This window comes from Arachis duranensis, chromosome 2 (assembly GCF_000817695.3).
Source record: "Arachis duranensis cultivar V14167 chromosome 2, aradu.V14167.gnm2.J7QH, whole genome shotgun sequence".
NCBI classification, from domain to species: domain Eukaryota; kingdom Viridiplantae; phylum Streptophyta; class Magnoliopsida; order Fabales; family Fabaceae; genus Arachis; species Arachis duranensis.
The window spans coordinates 83,843,395-83,863,662 of NC_029773.3; the positions used below are offsets into that span (position 1 = coordinate 83,843,395).

The 20,268-nt window shown below is 31.9% G+C and overlaps 2 protein-coding genes and 1 pseudogene across 4 annotated transcripts; 1 reads left to right on the forward strand and 2 right to left on the reverse strand.

Moving 5' to 3' along the window:
- Positions 1 to 6,248: 6,248 nt before the first annotated feature.
- LOC107475594 (katanin p60 ATPase-containing subunit A1-like) lies at positions 6,249 to 11,597 on the reverse strand (annotated as a pseudogene).
- A 2,391-nt stretch (positions 11,598 to 13,988) lies between these two features.
- Positions 13,989 to 14,834, forward strand: LOC107475683 (senescence associated gene 20). Its single transcript, XM_016095343.3, has one exon. It carries the CDS (start codon positions 14,090 to 14,092, stop codon positions 14,558 to 14,560), a length of 471 nt encoding a protein of 156 aa, XP_015950829.1. The 5' UTR covers positions 13,989 to 14,089; the 3' UTR covers positions 14,561 to 14,834.
- A 987-nt stretch (positions 14,835 to 15,821) lies between these two features.
- Positions 15,822 to 18,121, reverse strand: LOC107475430 (uncharacterized). 3 transcript variants are annotated; one of them, XM_021135766.2, is made up of 3 exons: positions 18,011 to 18,121; positions 17,270 to 17,365; positions 15,822 to 17,170 (listed from the first exon to the last, which is right to left on the reverse strand). In XM_021135766.2, exons 2-3 carry the CDS (start codon positions 17,339 to 17,341, stop codon positions 15,881 to 15,883), a joined length of 1,362 nt encoding a protein of 453 aa, XP_020991425.1. In that variant the 5' UTR covers positions 17,342 to 17,365; positions 18,011 to 18,121; the 3' UTR covers positions 15,822 to 15,880. The 3 variants fall into 3 exon arrangements, with proteins under 3 accessions (XP_020991425.1, XP_015950548.1, XP_015950547.1); XM_016095062.3 differs by having other exon boundaries at positions 15,822 to 16,242; positions 16,378 to 17,365; XM_016095061.3 differs by having other exon boundaries at positions 15,822 to 17,365.
- Between the last annotated feature and the right edge of the window lie 2,147 nt (positions 18,122 to 20,268).

Genomic DNA, 20,268 nt, shown 5'->3' on the forward strand with positions numbered 1-20,268 from the left:
TATTTGACTAATAAGTTTTTGAAAACTAATTTTAAGTTTTTATTTTTGTATTCTTAATAAATCCAAATTAACTTAGAATTACGTGATAGCAAAAGTCAGATTTGCATTACTAAACCCAAAATTAGTGGGAATGAGGCATTTGTCAGATTTACAAATGCACAGTTATTACTACCGAGCTTTGAGGCATGATATATGAAGTTGTACTGTCATGGATTAAGAGGCTAAATGGCTACTACTTCATAATTTGTTGAAACTTTCAAGTATCCATAAACATTAATCCAATTCAGTTTTTTACGTTAGAATTCTAAAGTTTTTGTCAACCAATCCACAAGTTGAAATTAAACTAAAAGTCACGTATGTGAAACATGCAAGAAGGTGCATCTAATGTAGCCGTGCACCTTACATTATAATATTTGTATTGTCACCATTCTAATACATGATAGCTTGATTTAGGTCAGTGCACCTCAAAATGAATGTGATAGCATCTACTTATACTTATGGCTCTCTTTCTTATATGAAGCAGCTTCGTCAAATAAATAAAACAGAAAATGTGACCAAATATTTATTATTAAATAGCTTCAAAGAAAGAGGATATAACACCATTCAAAAAAACAAAGAGGACTTAGGTCTGGAAATCCTCATTCAATACTTATTATTAAATAGCTTCATGAAATAGGCATAAAAGCTAATATTCCATATGACCTGAACTGCAACTAAATATTTTGAAAACTTGTTTCAAATACATAAATTGCAACAAGCAATTAAATTGTCTTAAATAGTATCAAATAACATAAATTGCAAAGCTAAATACCACAAACTAGTGTATACAAATAACAAATCATATATGCTTGATTTAGTTCATTGAGTTGAAACCAATGCTTACTAGCGTTGTCCATAATGGTCTTTCTCAATTCATTGGAGGATCCCAAAACCAAGTCTATGGTAGTTGTGATTAGCACTTGATTTTCAGAAATCTAAAAGCACAAAAAAAAGAGAACAAGCAAATCCAAAATCAAGAGGTCACTAGAGGGAATGCAGCAAAAACATATAGGAAATAAAATGGTTGAGGTTGTCATCTTTGGTGGTATCTTAGGATTAAATGAATATTTCATATGCAACCAGCTTAGTACCCATAAGGCAGAATCTTCCTGGCATGTTGGAGGAGGTTGCACATCGTGAACCACTTCAATTGTTTGGGAAGACTAGCCACCAGAAAAGTCACCATGTTCAAAAGGACAAGCTTCAAAGTGTGCTGAAGAAATAATCTGGGACAAAACAACAGCCTAAAAGCAGCAAGTAGTGTTATAATTTGGAAGGAGATATCATAGGGACATAGCCACATCAATTGAAACAGTTTAGAACAATACCAGAGTGTTAGTAGATTGAGTTCTTGGTTCCTTGCGCTCATGGGGCAGGTTGGAGTCCAAATGGAAGACAATTTTTTGTTCTAAACTCATGACCATTAGATACCAGTGATCATTATCTTTAATGGGAATATAAATCTGAACACAATGCATTGTTCAATAGAGGTGTCAAAAAATATACATAATTGTATGCTAACTGAAGAGATAAGGTCAAGAGCTTACATATTCAAGTGAAGGGTATTTTCCCATATAATCTGCATATTTATCAATTAATTCTTCTATTTGGAGATGTTGAAATACATCAACCTGTTTTATATGTCATAAATTATTCTGATAAAAAGTATAGAATAAAAAATAACAACCCAAGCTTTCTTATTTGATAACCATAACAAAACATACTGAAAAAGAGGGAGGAAGGCACCAAGTTGTCTTCAGAGTAATGCTTCTTTGCTCCCAAGTACATTTCCTAGCCCAAAGCTCCATGATCTAATTCAAGCATAGATATGGTTAGGCATTTATCCAGTTTTTGAGCATATAGATGACTACGTTAGATTGATAGATAATCACTTTTACCTTGCCAGTAATTATATGATCCTTGCTCAAGCAAAAAAGTTCTGGACGTGTTGCAGACGAACCTCCTATCTTTACAATGTGCTCACTGATAACAAGTGAACATAGACTCAATGCGAAAATCAGCCATGAATGAATATTGAGCTTATTTATGAACATGAAAAAATGTATACCTTGGTAATAAATCCGGATCAAAAACATATGCAAACATCTCTACTTGTCCCTTACTCAAGTTAATCTCGCCACCCATTTTAAAATAAGTTGTTATTCCCTGTTTGAGTTCAAACAATTTTTGTTAAAGCATTATTTCTGCATCATTCAAAGTTGAAAATTCTAATTTATTAACCACAATAGTTAGGCCAAAACAAAAAGTAGAAGAAAAAAGAACATTTGACCTTTGGTTTCTTCTGCACTACCAAATTTTGTTGTCTAAAAATAGATAGCGGTTTCGATTCTGCGCGTACACGTGCAGCAACTAGCGTGCTTGATGCTCGTACTGCTTCTCCATGGGATACTTGTGCATCCATTTCAGAAGTTGATATACGACGTGGTTGTTGTACACCTCTGAACGCCTACATACGAAATTTGAGCATTATAAACCTATCCCTTTTATAATAACATATAAATGCATATGGATGTGCAAAGATTTTACCTCAACCCTATTTTGGAATCTGGTTCTCCTTTCACCAGGTCCAAGGAACCATGGCTTTGATAGTGATTTCGCCTTCCCTTTTCCATTTGGCTGGGGTGACAGTTTCTGGCGTTTGATAGAGGGAATGCTCTGTTGGACAGCAACTTTGCGTGGATATTGGCGGGTTATGGTTGTTCGATCTAGTTCCATGATATCATCCTCATCATCTGACACATCAAGACATATATTTGGGTCCACATCCATATTAAATATTGACTTGCTGTCACTCTTTTTGATATTTTCCGTAATTTTGCATGTCTTATGAGGGGTGGTGATAGGATTGATCTTGCTGTTTTTCAGAAGTCTTTCATTCTCCTTCAACTCAGGCTTGACATAAATGGAATTTATGCGTTCAATCATGGACTTCAATAGAATTTGTTCCTCTCGAATACTATTGTTAGCTCTTTTGATGTCCTGCAGATAACAGATACAACATAGGTAATTTAAAACACAACAGCATTGAAACTTAAAAATAGGACACAAATATTTGTTGGTCTTACATACATCTAAATCAGCCATAACTCTTCTCTCAAAGGAGTTCATCAGAACACTTGGTGGTGCACATGAGTCGGGTAAACTGAACCAATAATGATAATAATAAGATATAATTCAACCAATAGTAGTAGCAAAAATAACAATGAACGTAATGAATTGAGTGTAGCCTTTACCCATCGCTATTATTAGTGGCCATTGATCAGAGCAATTCTCCCTCTAGGTTTTTTCTTCTGAACAAACTCTTTTCTTGCAAGATCCCGTCACATACACTCCTTTAATCCATCGATATCATCTCTGTGATTTTTTTCAATATCAGGAGAGATGTGACATAATTAGTCCATTAATAGAAATTGATTTGATTTCTTTAATGCAGATTCTCTTTCTTATTTATTTTTCAAAATCTTCTCTAATTAAGGTAATCAATCAATAAAAGAAGATTGTGAATGCGTGATTAAAGGAGATGAGAAGTTGTAATTACCTGACAGGGCATGCACCACATCGATGATGAGTTGCTGCATCATCGTCGCTATCTCCCACACCGGCCTTCTCCATTGTTGCACTGCTTCCCATTTCCCCTTCTGTTCTCACATCATCTATCTTGGGCATCGTCATCCCCTTTGCAAAGTTTCTTCTGTGGGAGTGAGAAGCTCTATTTAGCAATTAGGTTCTCTTTTTTGTGGGATCCATGACCCCCAAAATAAAATGAAACAAGTAAATAAAACTGTTTTCTTATATTCAAACTTCAAGAAGTGAATACAAGCGTTATTACTAACTTATAAACTATAACGTAATTTTATTTATTATCAATAAATTTGCATCATTTAATCCTTTGATTTTCCATATTTGTAATTATTATTATAGATTCATAATAAATAAAATTATATCAATATTTTAAAGATTAAACGTTTTAAAAAAATTATTAATAACTTTCCCTTTTTTAATTTTCTTTCCTAAATACAAGTACTTTTGTATTTATTTCAACAATACTTATACTTAAAACTTCTTAATAAAACGGAAAAATAAAATATTTATACTACTGACCTAGTAGATAACTCGTGTACATTTTCATGGTGCACTGTTGAGGTGCTCGGTTTACATTGATATGTTCGAACTAACAGCTCTGAAAATTTGATAATTAAAGTTAGAAGTAATTCAAGCTAAGCTAGAATTGACCAAACTCAACATTAACTCACTAAAAGCTCACAAGGTAAGTCGATTGTTTGGACATGAAAGACTGATAATAAAAATTATATTAGGCTACATAATTTTAGTTAAGCCAAATCAAACCAAGGTCAAGTTCGACTTACTGAAAGCTCAAAAGTTGCCTCGAGCTCATGAGCTTAGCGGATCGAGTTGTTAACGACTTACTAGTTGTTTAAATAGTTAGATGAACTTTCAGTATTTTTTTAAAATATGAATTTTCTAAACTTTTTTTGATATATAGTTTTACTGGTTCACTGGTTTCACCGATGACTTACTAGCTGAACTCGTAGAACCGTTCCCACGTAAATAAAAAAATATACATTGATAAAAAAACAAAAATATAAAATTATAAAATAACATACATTCACTAATATCTTAAGAACAATCAAGTCTCAACAAATTACAATCAACAAGTTATAAACCTATTGTTGTTAAGTAGTTAGATAAATTTCCAGTATTCTTTTATAGTACAAATTTTTAATTTTTTTGTTTACACTAAGCACCTATTTTTTATTTTAATAAGTAACTAATTAATTTAATATTATTATATTAGTGTATATTACATGTATTTATTCAAAAAATAATATTAATAAATATTGTATAGTCATAAAAAATTACTAGAGTGTAACATAAATAAAATATTGATATTCATTATTTATACATGTTTACTAGAGTGTAACATAAATAAAATATTTACATGTATTTATTCAGAAAATAATATTAATAAATATTGTATACTCATAAAATATTTACTTACCTCCATCCTCATCTACAAAAAAAAAAAAACAAACACAACATAACCATCAATATCACCATGCCTAGAAACAGAACACCATGGTGCTATTCTTTCTTAGTTACATTATTAATTAAACTCAGCATTATTACATCTTTTTCTCATAAACTACCAACATCACCACCATTGCCAATTCTGCCACTGCCCATCATATTCACAGTTAAAATGGCAACAAAGGGAGATCATAATGTTCTTCCACTTTGGAGTCAACACATTCACATATAGAAAATGAAAAACAGGCCATGAAAGGTGCAGCAACTGCAAAGCACCTTGGAGTCAACACATTCACAGAGGCAGAAATCTCATTGATGACACTAACTACAAAGCACCATGATGGCTTCTACCTATGGCCTAAGTTTTACTTTAAAGCTAAGCTAAGTAGTCAGTAACTTGTAGGATATGATAAGGTATGAAAAGTGTAGCATGAGTGCTAGCTTTTCCATAATAGTGTGCACTTTTTCTCAAAAAAGGCAAAAACAATAATGAAGCTGCATTACTTGTGAGTCTTGCTAGTGTTTCTATCTCAATCAACAATAAATAGATGCCAATGCTTCCAAATTAGGCCAGGGTGGTTTTGGCACAAATCAGAATCACCAAAAAAGCTAAGTAAACTTCTTGACATTTATTACAATTCAATGGGGAGGAACTGTGTGTTATTTCTAAATGTACCTCCAAATACCACTGACTTTGTATCTGATGATGATGCTCATAGATTAAAAGATTACAAATTTTTAAGTAGTTAGATAACCAACTAATTAATTTAATTTTATTGTATCATGCGCTTTAATAATATCAGATGTGTATTGTTGGATTTGATTTTAACTTTATATTATGTGCTTTAATTAAATGATCTCATTACTTGTAATAAGTAATCAAAACCTATGATATTGAATCATTCTTAGTGCATAATCATTAATATGCAAATTTTGTCCTCTTTCTTGATCATTCATTCTGACTCATTTAATAGATATCAAGGCAAATTCTCAAATGCATTAAAACTACAACAAAGTTCAAATTTTATTCATTTTATTGAAAATTATAAATTTGTAACTTGAAATTGATAAAAATAAAATAAAATAAAAATTGGTTTACATAATCCTTAAAATTATTCCTTAAAATTAAAATTGGTTTACCACAACAATATGGTTATATATATGAATTAAGAACTTTTAAGATCCTGAACTTTTTAAATGGTCATTGGTTACAAGGAAAGAAAATAAAACATGGTAATAAAACATGACGTTCGATGTCAGCCTGAGAAACACTTTGCTGGACTTTCTTCAAAGCTTCCTCAAAGTCACACATAGCAACAGGATCCTTTGAAATCTCATCCTTGGGCATGTTCTTGATCTCATCACGTGTTTTTCCGCTATCTTACACCTCATACCATTCAGGGAAGCATCACGACATACATTTGTCAAATCATCTCCACTATAACCTTCTGTACGGCGAGCCACATCATCTATATTGACATCAGGGGCCACCTGGTGCAAAGGCAAAACATGATAATCTTGTATTTGTTAGATGCTCGATGTCTTTCATTTGAATTCATTGAAGAAATAAATTAAAGGCAATACATAATAATATCTTTAAGACAGTGTCATAGGTAAATCACAATGTCCTAACTTGCCTCCACAGTCTTCAAATTGATACGGATCAACTCTTTACGACTCTCAAAATTCGGAAGAGGAATATATATACGCTTTTCCAGCCTTCGCCTGATTTGATTTGCATCAACATCTAATTGTATCAGTACATGCACATTAAAAGAGGTTTCCGACAGATATAACTAATTCATCGCATACTTCTATCACTTGCAATGCACATTAAGAAGTATAAGAAAAGGATGCAGAAAAGCAAATACAAACCTCAGTGCCTCATCTATGTCCCAAGGGAAGTTTGTAGCTGCCAAAACCATTACTATTTTACAGGTACCATCTTTATTTGTGGAACTATTGTTTACACCATCAACCTGAACTAGAAGTTCAGACTTCACCCTTCTGGATGATTCATGTTCCCCAAAAGCCCTGATGAATTGAAATGCAACTCGATCAGAAATCAAATAATCTCAACTGATACTAACTCAGGGTGAACCCAAGGGGTAGTTGACAACCATTATCTCCCAACGTAAATAAAAGTATGGCATACATGATGCAAAACTCAACATTTTTATGTAAGGAAAAGAACATCAAAGACTTACCCCCTAGCATTGCACAGAGAATCAATTTCATCAATGAAAATTGTACTTGGTGCATATACTCTTGCAAGATCAAACAAACACCGCACCATCCGTTCACTCTCACCACGCCATTTGGAAGCTAAAGTTGCAGAAGAAACATTAAAGAAAGTGGTACTGCATTCAGTAGCAACTGCTTTAGCAAGAAGTGTCTTCCCAGTTCCGGGAGGCCCAAACATGAGAACACCTTTTCACGGTTTCCTAATCCCCTATAAGAATCACATATAATGAATTCCATAGAAAAGGTCTTTCCATGACAACAACAATGGGATAGAAATACAACAACAGCCTGCTTAAAGCCATCGGAGCTCAGCATAACAAGAGAATTTGTGTGCATAACTACACAAGCATGAGAGAATTCCAAGGAAAAACAAGAAACAGTAGCATGCAAGATTAATTCAAATTTCAACATATAGCGAAACAACTACCAAAGGAATAAAAAGCACCAGACATCACAACAATCATAAAGTATAACATTCATATACACATCAGAATTCTAGAATAGTATGTATAGATAAACCATCAATACCTGGAAATACTCAGGCATCCATAATGGAAGGACAACAGCTTTTTCAAGAAGCCTCTTAGCTTCAGTGAGGCCTGCAACATCATCCCATCTCACTCCGGGAGACGTCTCCAACACGTCCCTTTCGAGCATCTCAGCTAAGTCCAGATCAGGACCTTCATATTGCCCCTTCTTTGTCTTCCTATCCTCATCATCACCATTCTATCCATATTGGAAGAAAAATTTTTATTTTTACTTGGTGATTAGATCTACTTAGTGATGTTAATAATAATAGTGTAGTGTAAATGGAATCATTGAATTTGCCTTATTAATAATACTTTAAGAATTCGGTTAGTTGCTTAGCAGAAATTTAATTAATCTAAGCTCTATACATTTTACACGGTTCTTAGATACAAGAATCCTCCCCCTAAGTTTTTTTATTGTTGGCTTAATTTTCAATTCTGATCTCCATTCTCAGCTTCTAAGGAAGCAAAATCTAACAATGAAAACTGAAGGGTATGCATAAAAAAAGGTTAATTAGCAAGGTTTTTCTTTTCAAGAGAATCACCCCCCTTCTATTCTGCTTTTCACAATTCTATGGAATACTTCCCTAATCGGAAAAACTTAATCGAAAAAATTCGGAAATTAGAAGTTCAATTATGCAAAAAAAAATTAAAAAGAGAGAGGAGAGAAAGCTCACCGAGATAGATCTCTCCAAAGGATCCGCTACCAATTTTTCGACCGATACAGAACTTATTTCCAACTCGAGGCTCCATTAAAAGTCAACCTCTTTTGAGCAAAACCCTAAAAAAGTTTCGAAAATTTGAGAAGATAAGCGAAAGCCGAGCAATAACAGAATTTGACCAAAACCGAACCAATTTTCGTTGTGAAAGAAGGCAGAGGACAGTGGGTAGAGAAAGAAGCAGAGGGAAGAGGGGAGTAGAAGAAGAAACGGAGGTTCAAACGAAGAAGACAGAGGAAGTGAGTGGAGGGAAGAGGCAGGGGCGCATAGCTGCTGCAAAAACAAGGGTCTAATTCTGAACTTTTATATTGGGCAATATTAAAATATCCAAGGAGTTGTTATCTTTTAGTGTAATTTTTAATAAATTAATAATAATTTAAATATAAACCATTAGATCGTTTATCAATCTAATCTAACGCTTTTTATTTAGTGGTGCATCAGATAAGCTCATAAGAGGTGGGCTGATTTTAGACAAGCAGCATTTCTACTCTATATGTATGGAAGGGCTTTCTTCCAATCTTCTCTTTTTCTTAGTCACATCAGACAAAATCAGAATAAATAATAATAAAAATTGTAGACACATCATACAATACAAAACACCTATATTCTTATCTTATAAAATTTGTACCTTTTGAAGTTTTATATATACATACATATTTCATTTATTAATTTAATAATAATATTATTATTATCACTTATAACAAGCACAGTTGCACAAAGATATTGTTATATAAAGCTTTCGAATTTGTAATATAAAAGGATTGTATATTAATTAAGAATAGCATTTTTACTCTCTATATATATAGATGCAGGAAATTTAAGTGAAATAATGAAAGAGCCACATAAAAATATCAAAGTCAATATTAAAAAAGAACAAAAATTCAGTAAACATGACAATAACAAAAAATTAGCAACCAAACTATTTGCTTCAGTGTATATGATCTTAAATAATTTAAATCAACTTACATAATGTTAAAGAATTTAACATTAGATTGCATGACAATGACATCAAACAATATAAGATTCATAGCAATAACAAAAAATCAGATTATATCAATTGAACTCAATAACTCAGATTATATAACAATAACAAAAAAAATCAGCATATCAGTATCCATTTATATGAATTGAACTCAACAAATCAGATTATATAACAATAACAAAAAATAATCAATCAGTACCCATTTATGTCAATTGAACTCAACAACTCGACTTACATGACAATAATTAGTAATCAACAAATCACTATTTAGTTAAATCAATTGAATTCAACAACTTAGGTTATATGACAATAACAAAAACTCAACAAATCAAAGTATATGACATCAAATGAATTAAATTAAAGCAGAGTCTACGTATATTTTAACAAAAAATATAAGTTAGATGTGACCTTTTGTTGATCCGATATAAAATTCAAGTCAAGTTCAGTTCATTCTCCTAGATCTTGTTGGAGTAGTATGAGGAACCACTTCCATGTATCTTTACACTAATTGGGAACTACAGCATACGCGATAACAAAAAAGTGGTTGTTGGCGTCTTGATCTACTGCAGATAATAGCTGACCACTATAGTAACCTTTTAGAAAACACCCATCTAACCCAATTAGCGGTCTGCACCCATCTATAAATCCTTTTTTACATGCATCCAAACTTATGTATAATTTATAAAAAAGTGGTAGCAACTCCGGTTGAGGTATGACTTCCATTAAAGCTGTGCTTCCAGGATTATTCCAATGCAGTTCTTATAGATAGTCATAAATCTTCCCATACTGAACTTGTTCATTACTTATAACTATCTCTTTGGCAGCCTTCAGTACCCTACTTACCATTTTATCACTCAAATGCACATTGTAATCTTCAATCATGTATTTTATAGCCTATTTAGGTTTCAAATCAGGCAGAGTAAGTAGCCTCTTCACCAATTTTGATGTTACCCAATACCTATCAACTAGGTTGGAACCATAATTTCTAGCCAATTGTGCCCATTCACCAAGGTCTTCACTTGATAACTACCTTCTGTACTGTTCTAAAAAGTCAGGATCAACCAAGGGCACTGCTCACCCGCACATGCTATCCTAACCCTCTTTTTTTCGTTCTTGAGATATACCACATCCTTCCCCTCAAACATAAAATAGTCCTTCAGGGCATTCTTGAAACTCTCCATTGTAACAAATATCTATCCAACCTTAAATTCAACTTCTCTATACTCTGTCTCCTCATTAAATGCATCAAATGCAGTCTTTCCTTCATCATCACCTGACACTGGACTGTTAAATACCTCACTTTCATACTCATATGACTTCTCATAATCAGAATCTAACTCAAATCTATTTTCATCATTTGTTTCTCCCACCAAATTTTTCTCTAAAGCATTTTCATGCCCATTACCACCCCTGTGTCAGGCGCATCACTCCATCCAAATTTACACTATCTCCTTTATTCTTTCTAGCTCTAAGAACATGTGTCCTCCTCCTCTCAAAATACTTTTTTAAAGTCCTTTTCTTGATTGTCCTAGGAAAAAGAGTTGGGCCACTCTTACTTGGGCCATCATGATCATTTTTCTTACTTAAATCAGTCTTATCTACAATTTTTGGGCCAGCCTGATCATCTTTCATCTTAGTATTTGGACCCTGATTAGCTATTTTTCTTATAGCACATGTCCTTCTCTTCTTCTTTAACCTCTCATTCTTTCTTTGTTTTCCACTGTCTTCACTACTATCTGCATCTTCATATCCAGGAAGAGGAGGCTTGTAAGACTCGTTTTCCGTTGTTTCATATCCATCACTTGAAGATGATGAGTCACTCAGAATAACATTCTCAACTTGCTCTTCATTATCCACAATTTCAGGTACACTAACTGGATGATCAAAGTAGATGTGAATTTTATTAGTTTCCTTATTTCTATTCTTGTTATCCCTCATTTCATTTATCTCAACATCACCCTTCATTACATGCAAACCAAACTCAAAGTTAAGGATCATGTTATCAAACCAATACATGGTCTTGTAATTTGTGTAACCAAACTCCCTCAATAAAACTTTTAGATCGAAGAAGTTTACTAAATCAATATCAAGAGGTGGCCATTTCTTCAATTTTTCATTAAATAATCCATTTCACCTTGTGAATTTCTCTTGAAATTCTTTTCATAATGAAAAATAGGAACTACTTCAAACTCATCCATCTGTAAATATGTACATCTAATCAAATTTCACTTCAACACACTAGTTATCCAACTATAACAGTGATCTAAACCAATCACAAGCAACATTATTATTTAGGTAACAAATTAATTAGCCAGCTTTAGAATACCATTCATGCACAAGAAAAACACATTCAATGAACATTCCAACATCAATATGCAATTGGAAAAAAGAGTGAATACTGCTAAACTTTGAAATTATAAAACCTTACACCAACTTGGATGGTGACATCAGCTGCCTCTACTCAACGCCGTCAATGACACCGTCAATTGTGCAGTTACAGTTGTCGTTTGGGAGCCTGTCAACGGCCTTGTCCGCACACACTCAACACAACCGCCAGGTGCTCCGTCGAACATTTCTTGTTTTGGGTGAAGAAGAGGACAAATGTTTGGTATTATTTCTGTAAATAAGGGTTAGGGCTTGGGGGGTTATATGTGACCTTATTAGGTTTTGTTTCAATAGAGAACCAGAAAACGACGTCGTTTTTAAAGAATGGAGGGGGACAAATTGACCCATGTCTATTCTCCCTAAGCCAACGTGGCACTTAACTCTGAGTAACCCTCCACATCAGCGCCGGTGAATGCCACATAAGACTTTTCCGTCAACTTTGGTGAGGGGTTATAACGGAAGAGCTGTCTTGTCTCACTTTTGTCAAGAACAAAAGCCGGATCGGTGTAATTTATTGCACAAAAATCATCTTGTCCTATTTTAAAATGGACAGTAATCATGTTGGGTGTTTATTCTAAAAATTAAAATAATAAGAATAAAACAAAAATTTGAAAAAATTACACAAAAAAGTGATGTAAAAAAATTTGGGAATTACAACATCGCTTTCCTTAAATTTAAAAATGAAGTTCCATTAAAAATAAAAAAAAGAAAATTAAACCTCATTTCTTTTCAAAAATAAATGAAGAATGCTAGGGGACCAATAATTTTAGTATTTTATAATTATTAATTGGCTATCAATAATATTTTTAATGGTGTGAAATTATATTTAATAATAAAAAATTACTCACTTTTATTTTAATAGTTAAAAAAATACAAAAATTGCTGCCCTAAATTTTTAAAATAATAATCTGAGTCGATTGAAATGGAATTGTTTGTTTAGAAAAATGAGGAGGCAAACTAAGGGTAGAGTTGGCATTCTAGAAAATATCCACACCATATGGTTTTCACATCGTTATTATCAACATGTCATACAAATGCATTATTCGAGAGCTTAATTGCAATAGCATATGATTGGCGTTTATACGTGAATTTGGGTGTGATGACAGATTCTAATTTGTCACTTCACACGTGCAGCATTAATCACAGCTATAATAATTAGTTCCAGGACCTAATCATCTATCCCACACCCTCGTCCAATCGTCACATCATAAAAGTAATAATCAATCTCCGGTGTGTATATATAATTCAATAAGAGAAAAAAAATATTAAATCTATCCATCTATTTATCCATATATGAATTTCATATTTCAGGAGATGTAAATTAGTTTAGTTTTGAAACAATAGTTTTTTTTTTTTTTGTTAGAATTAACTTGGTTCATTGGTCTTCTACAGTTAGTTTCTTCATAGCCAAGTTTATTTTCTAAGTTTTTTTATCTGTGAATAATTTTTTTATTCTAATATAATTATTAGCATTCAGGTTCTATTACTAGAAATTTAATTAATCTATCATGAATCAAACTTTAAAGTTTTTTAATATTTTTTTTCATTTTCATAATTTAATGCGCCTATTATTTTTATGTCTCATCTTTATATATACCTTAGTAGTGAATAAAAAGTACTGTATTTTTGTTAGTTAAACAAATTTTAACTTTCTATTTATTATATTTTATATCAATAATTTTAGATTTATGATTTATAATTTATAATTTAAAATTTATCATATTTTCTTTTTTTACCTTTTATAATAAGTTAATTTTTAGAGAGTACTACACTCTGGCACTTTGACTAATTTTATACTAGCCAAATCTAGACTTAAATATAAATCAAAGAAAAAAAAATGCAAAATAATATAGGTATAAAAATAAATAAATTGAGTTACAAAACTAAAATTTGAAATTCAGTCTTATTAGTTAATACCCCCAATAATTTATTATTCAATTCCTTCCACAAAAAGCTAAGGTACTAAGAATTGGACATATATCTCCCTCTTTAGGCCTATAAATATACATGAATCCAAAGCCATGTTCTCCATGCACACAAGAAACTAATTAGAGCCACTTCCTATATCCAAAAAGAGAGGCACATATTATTAGCCCCTTAATTTCCATATAGGAAACTAAGAAATGGCACCAAAAAACAAGTATGATGAAGGCTCTTGTGTTGAAAACAAATCCATAGTTGAGTCTCTATACAAGGCACTTCTTGGAGAAGGGCAAATGGAAATGGTTTCAAAGGTGCTAGCAAGTGATCTTGAATGGTGGTTCCATGGCCCCCCAGAATGCCAACACATGATGAAGGTCCTCACTGGTGAAACAGCACACAACAAAGGCTTCAAGTTTGAGCCTAGAAGCTTCACATCCATAGGAGATTGTGTTATCACTGAAGGGTGGGAAGGACAAGCCTATTGGGTTCATGTTTGGACATTGAAGAATGGCTTGATAACTCAATTTAGGGAGTATTTCAACACATGGCTTGTTGTTAGGGATTTGAGTCCTCCAAGGTGGGAGATCAAGCAAAATAGCTTGACTCTTTGGCAGAGCCAGCCTCGCGATTTGTATCGTAGGTCACTTCCGGGGCTGGTTCTAGCCATTTAGTACGTATTTATTTAGATTTTTTGTCTATAATTTTTAGACTGTAATTTGAGAAAAAATTTATAAAAATGTAACTTTTGAACTTGCCATAGTTCTAAGAAGTCTCAATTGAAAAATGTATCATAATTTTTTAGGTACAAGTTATGGTTGTGCAACTTGTGTGTACTTGATTTTGTCATATGATTGTGGCCCCTATAGTCTACATGGGTTAAACATAAATGTAGTTGTTTTGCCCAACTAGAATGAATTTTCATGCATATATTTAGGTTGTGGATTATGGACAATGTTAATTTTTAGAATAAAAATTAAAGTAAATTACTAAATTTTAATATTGTATTTGGCAAGTAATTCAAAATAAACATAAAGATATTGAGACAAAAATAAGACATCACTTTCATGTCTCTATGTTTATTGTTTCCTAGTGTTTGAGTGGACAAAAAAATTGAACAATTTTCTTATAAAATAAAAGCAATAGAAGTATAATTTTGTGTCTTTTCTCATAATAACACAAATAACATTACTTTCTAATAAAAATAATAGTTAATTTAAACCAAAATCAAAATGTGTGTTTTTCATGTCATTGCTTTGTTTAATTTATTTAATTTGTTGCGTTGCCTCTTCCTCCTTCTGGAATGACAATGGTACTTGGCGGTAACATCAATGCAATAGAAATGAACAAAAAATCTAAGCAAATTGCAAATGCAGAAGCCTTATTTGACTTTGATGAAGAGCCAAAGGGGTCACAAAATGGGGCCACATTTTTTAATAAATTAGTTAATTTGGCCAATTTTGTCTCGAAAATGGTGCCTAAATTTTGGCGGATATATAAAAATAAAAAGAAAATGTCTTTTTGTAATTTGTGAATTACCTTTTGTATGTAATATTCAGAGTATTATTTTTGTTAAAATGCCAACCAAGCAATAATTCTGAACTTTTGTTGCTTCTTTAGGAAAGGCGAATAATTGAATTATTGAAAAGGGGAATCATTGGATTCAACAAGCTTCCTAATTCCTATTAATTAAGGACATAACTACACTTTTCTGTAAGACACAATTATTGTTCTTTAGGCCAACTGAACATAATAGAACTTTTTGACTTCTTTTTGGCAGGAATTTTAATATAATTGGACTATTTTTTCTTAATTTTTTGATATAATTTAGGAAAGCCAAAAAAAAATCAATGGTTATGAGATCTCAAGGAGTGTCCTTTTTCCCTTTAATAATGAATAAAAATACTATTTATATATTAAATTAACTACTAAAATTAGCCACCGATATATTTGTTGAAACTAGACATGTATACATAACACGAAATTTTCTCTCCTCATGTTCTTCTAATGACATTATCTTCCACATTAATTCTCAGTGCAATTGGAGCCTCCATAACATGATTTTTCTGTTTCTCTTCAGACCAAACCTTATTAGACAAACTAGGACTGCTCCAAAGTGAAGAAGAATTGAACATTCCATGATTCTGACTTTTGCATGAGAATTCATCTTCAACTATGTCATAGAATTCCACTGTTCTAACTTCTTGTGCAAGAGAACACCAACAACAGAATAGCCATTGCATGCAATCACTAACATTTTGATTCCCACAACAAAGTTTATTATTATTATTTGGTGGCAAATTGAACCTTCTCCTCATTTGAATCCTCCAATATCCACCATAGAGTAAACCAAAAACTGAAAGCAATATACCAATGAACCCCATGATTCTTCTTAGATTCTCATCATCAATGTGCAATGCAGCAAGATTAAAGATGCAAAAGGGTGCCATACAAAATAGAAAAAAAGTTGAAATGTGAACATAAATGTTACCAAAGTGAAGCCTTTTCATGTTCCTTCCAAAAGTGCAAAATCCACAGAAGAGTGTTTGGTATGCAACAGAAAGATTTTGCTTAAGATCAAATAGTCCTCCTCTCCATTCAGGTGCATACTCAATAACAACAAGGCCATGATCATTTCTTGATGCAAAAGAAAAGCTCGTTTCGGACGGTAATCTTGAACCGGTTGAACAATATACTTCATCAGATTCATATTCCTTGCCTAGAGGGCTAACAAAGCAGTATAGTCCTGTGAAAATCGGAGCAGCAATTGCGATTGAGATGCATATACCAACTGCAACGGCCGGCCTTTTAGACCGGTCGAACCCTAAATTAAGGCTGCATAATGCATATTGAGCAAAGCAATTAACATGGAGTAACACAATAACAACCATCATGTGAAAAAATTCATGAGGCTTGGGATTTCCATTCTTGCAATACAAGTTTCTGAGGATTGTTATGTCTTCTTGTTTCCACCTAAGAAGAAGAACAAGATGGTAGAATCTCTTTGGATGTTGATATAGACACATGAGAGTGAATAGAGCATTGAGGATTTGGTTGTTTGCTTCAAACCATTCATCTCTTTGGGATTTCTTGGTGAGGATTCTGTTTAGCATTCCTGTCATAACTAGGAAGAGAATCGCGCCGGAGACGATGACACAAGTTATCCATAGAAGAAGTGCCATGTTCAAGGGATTCTTGATCCATTGCTTGCAAGTTGTGCTAATACATGACCAATCAATCTTCTTGGAAAAAATAGCATTCTTGAAAGGATTCATAAGATTTTCCTGTAAAAAATGTGAAATCAGTCTCTGAGGTTTGAACATGTTGGAAATAATTCTCAACATTCTGTTGTTCAGTTTTTGATGAAGCCTTTCATCATTAACCTCAACAAAACCATTTGGGTTTTGAGTTTCATCCAAGGTTGTTTCTTGCAAGCTTTGTCCAATCACTAGCATGAGACATAATAATGACCTGATTATCTGCATTGAAGAAGTCCATGAAAGATTCAAAGCTGACTGAATGAAACCTCCAAAAGTGGATGCTATTCCAAGAAGCATTACTTGTGCAAGTTTGAGGTTCAGAGAGGATAAAGTAGAGAAAATACTTAATTTAGTCCTTGAAGTTACACTTGAGTTTCAATTTAGTTCTTAAAGTTTTAATTGTCTCAATTTAGTCCCTAAACTTTTCAATTGATTCTGTGACGGAAACCACCGCAGGAACTAACGTGATTAAAATTTAAAAAGTTTAGGGACTAAATTGAGGCAATTAAAACTTCAATGACTAAATTGAAGTTCGAGTGTCACTTCAGGGACCAAACTGAATATTTTTTCGATAAAGTATTTATACTTTGATTGCTACTTTCCTTGGATTGTAAGACTTTCTCCCCTAAAATGATTCTCATATCAACAATGAAACTCAAATTACATAAAAGGCTAGATATAACACCAAAAGGGTGTTTTCAAGAGGCAGCTACATTTGCTAAGAAGAAATTGGAAGCAACAAAGTTTCAAATAAACATGGTTCATAGAAACACAAATTGCAGCTATATATATACATATTGAAAAATAAACAAGAGAAAAAACGATAATATCCAATACAAGTGAGGTTGGTGGAGGGACTCTTACCAATTTGGTGTCAACCCAGTTTCCTTAAGCTCTACATAGTACATACCACAATAATGCTGGAACAAAATTCAGAGAAGAAATAATAATAAAGGTGGATGAAGTGAGAGAAACATGAATTTCAACATGGAAAAGCAAAATAAAGTGTGACGTATATAAAATTTGCAACGGTTCTTGTTGAAGCAAAAGCGGGAAAATGTTTGAACTTTTATTCAAAAAAGTAAAAAACATTCGGTAGAGTGGTGGACCCTCCTTTTGATCAACGGTTAATGGATGCCAAAATTTATTGATTGGTGTAAATGAAAATATTTAGTACTCATTTTGTTTATATACAGAATTAACAAGTTCATGATAAGATTCAATATTACTTGAAATATGAATTAAACAAAAAAAAAAACAGAGAGAAATTATTTGTAACATATATAAGGCTGTATCATATAAGGCTGTGGCCACATATTCCTATTCCTCTGTATGTTATTTGGTCTTGAAAAATAATTTAAAATCAATTAAATAAAATAAGGCTGTGGCCACATATTTTTGTCCTTTTGGGGCTTAACTTTTTTTTTTGGTATGGGGGCTTAAGGTTTTTTTTATTACAACAAGAATCCAGCCAAGATTAGCCCAATGAAAATGGACCAGCATGATTTGCTAACAAAAATATCACATTATTAATTTCTTGACCTATTGTAATATTAATCACAATAACCAACTTGAGTTAGTTTACTAGTCTATTTAAGTAAGTATTAGAATTTAAATTATGCCTTGTGTATGCAGCAACTAATTAACAGGTAGCAAACCCTTAAATAGAACTTATTAAATCTGTAATGAATTAGTCTTTGACCTGTCATACGTTGAAAAAAAGATAATATATATGATCACATTTGATCAAATTTTCCAAAGACTTTTTGCTTTGGTAAGTGTAATTATGACACTGTAGAGACATTGCAATTTTACTACACCCGTGAGTTATAGCAATTTTGAGGTGGTATTTTTGAATCTATAATTATAAAACTCAAAGATCAAACCATAATTTGTATAATGCAAAATTGTCATATAAGCTGTAAATTTATTGATTAGAACTGTAGATTTTAGTTTAGAATCCTAATCTTTTTGTATGATGTTTATTAACAAAATGCCAATTAGTTATCTAACTGTTCTATTTATGGATACAACATCCATTGCTCCACAAGAGTAAATTGATATTCTAAATAGATGATAAACATTTCGAGCTTCATTATTACATAATAAGTAACAATATATATGTCTCTTGATCTATCTATTGTTAGAAGTAACCTAGTTTGCCAACTAAATATTTTTTCTTAGTAAAAGAAATAATTTTCAGTGGATTATTCAGCGTAAACAAATTGCATAGTTCAATAAACAGTTACGTGCAAAATACTCATAAATTGTTTCACCACCAACTACATTTACTTTCAAATCATCATAATCCGGAATGCATGATAGAAATTTTATTTTCAAAATTTATGAAAACTAAAAAAAATATTTGCAAGCATAAATCAACGAAGACTTTTTCTTAATTCGGCCAAGTGGATAGAATATATAGCTTTTGCAGTGGCCCAAAAAGCCCAAAAAAACTCAATTCTCGAGATATATTACAAAACGGTACAAAAAAAAAGGTGTCATCTCATCACAAAATAAATAACTATTCTTTTTTTATTTTTTCCCACATATTAAGTATTAATCTTGTGGATCTATTTTCATTTAAAAATTTATTATTGGCTAATAAATTGTTACATATATAAAGGAATTTAAATTTTTAACATTTATTTAAAGAGAAAATTTCACTCTTCTCCCTTACAAGATGTTAAAATGACACTCTCTTTCTCTTTATTTTATAAATGTACTTTCTCCTCCCTTCTAACTTTTAAAAAATCTCCTCTTTAATCCATTTTAAACTTTTTGTGTTAACTAATGTTAACTTTATCCAATTTTTAAGAAAAAATATTTTTTTTAAAAAAAATACCCATTAGAAAAAAATTTATTTTTTATCATCATTAAATTTTGCTTACCAAAATACTCTTTAATAAATTATTTTTTATTGATTAAATTATATTTTTTAAAAAAATTAATAATTATATTATTTTTTTCTAAAATATCCTTCAATAATTTTTTAATTATTAAATTATAATTTTACCAAAATTTTCGTTAACAATTTTTTATATTTTACTATTAATTTTTTGATATCTATATATTATTTTAACATTAAACAAAAAATTTTAGTAAGATTAATTTTCAATATC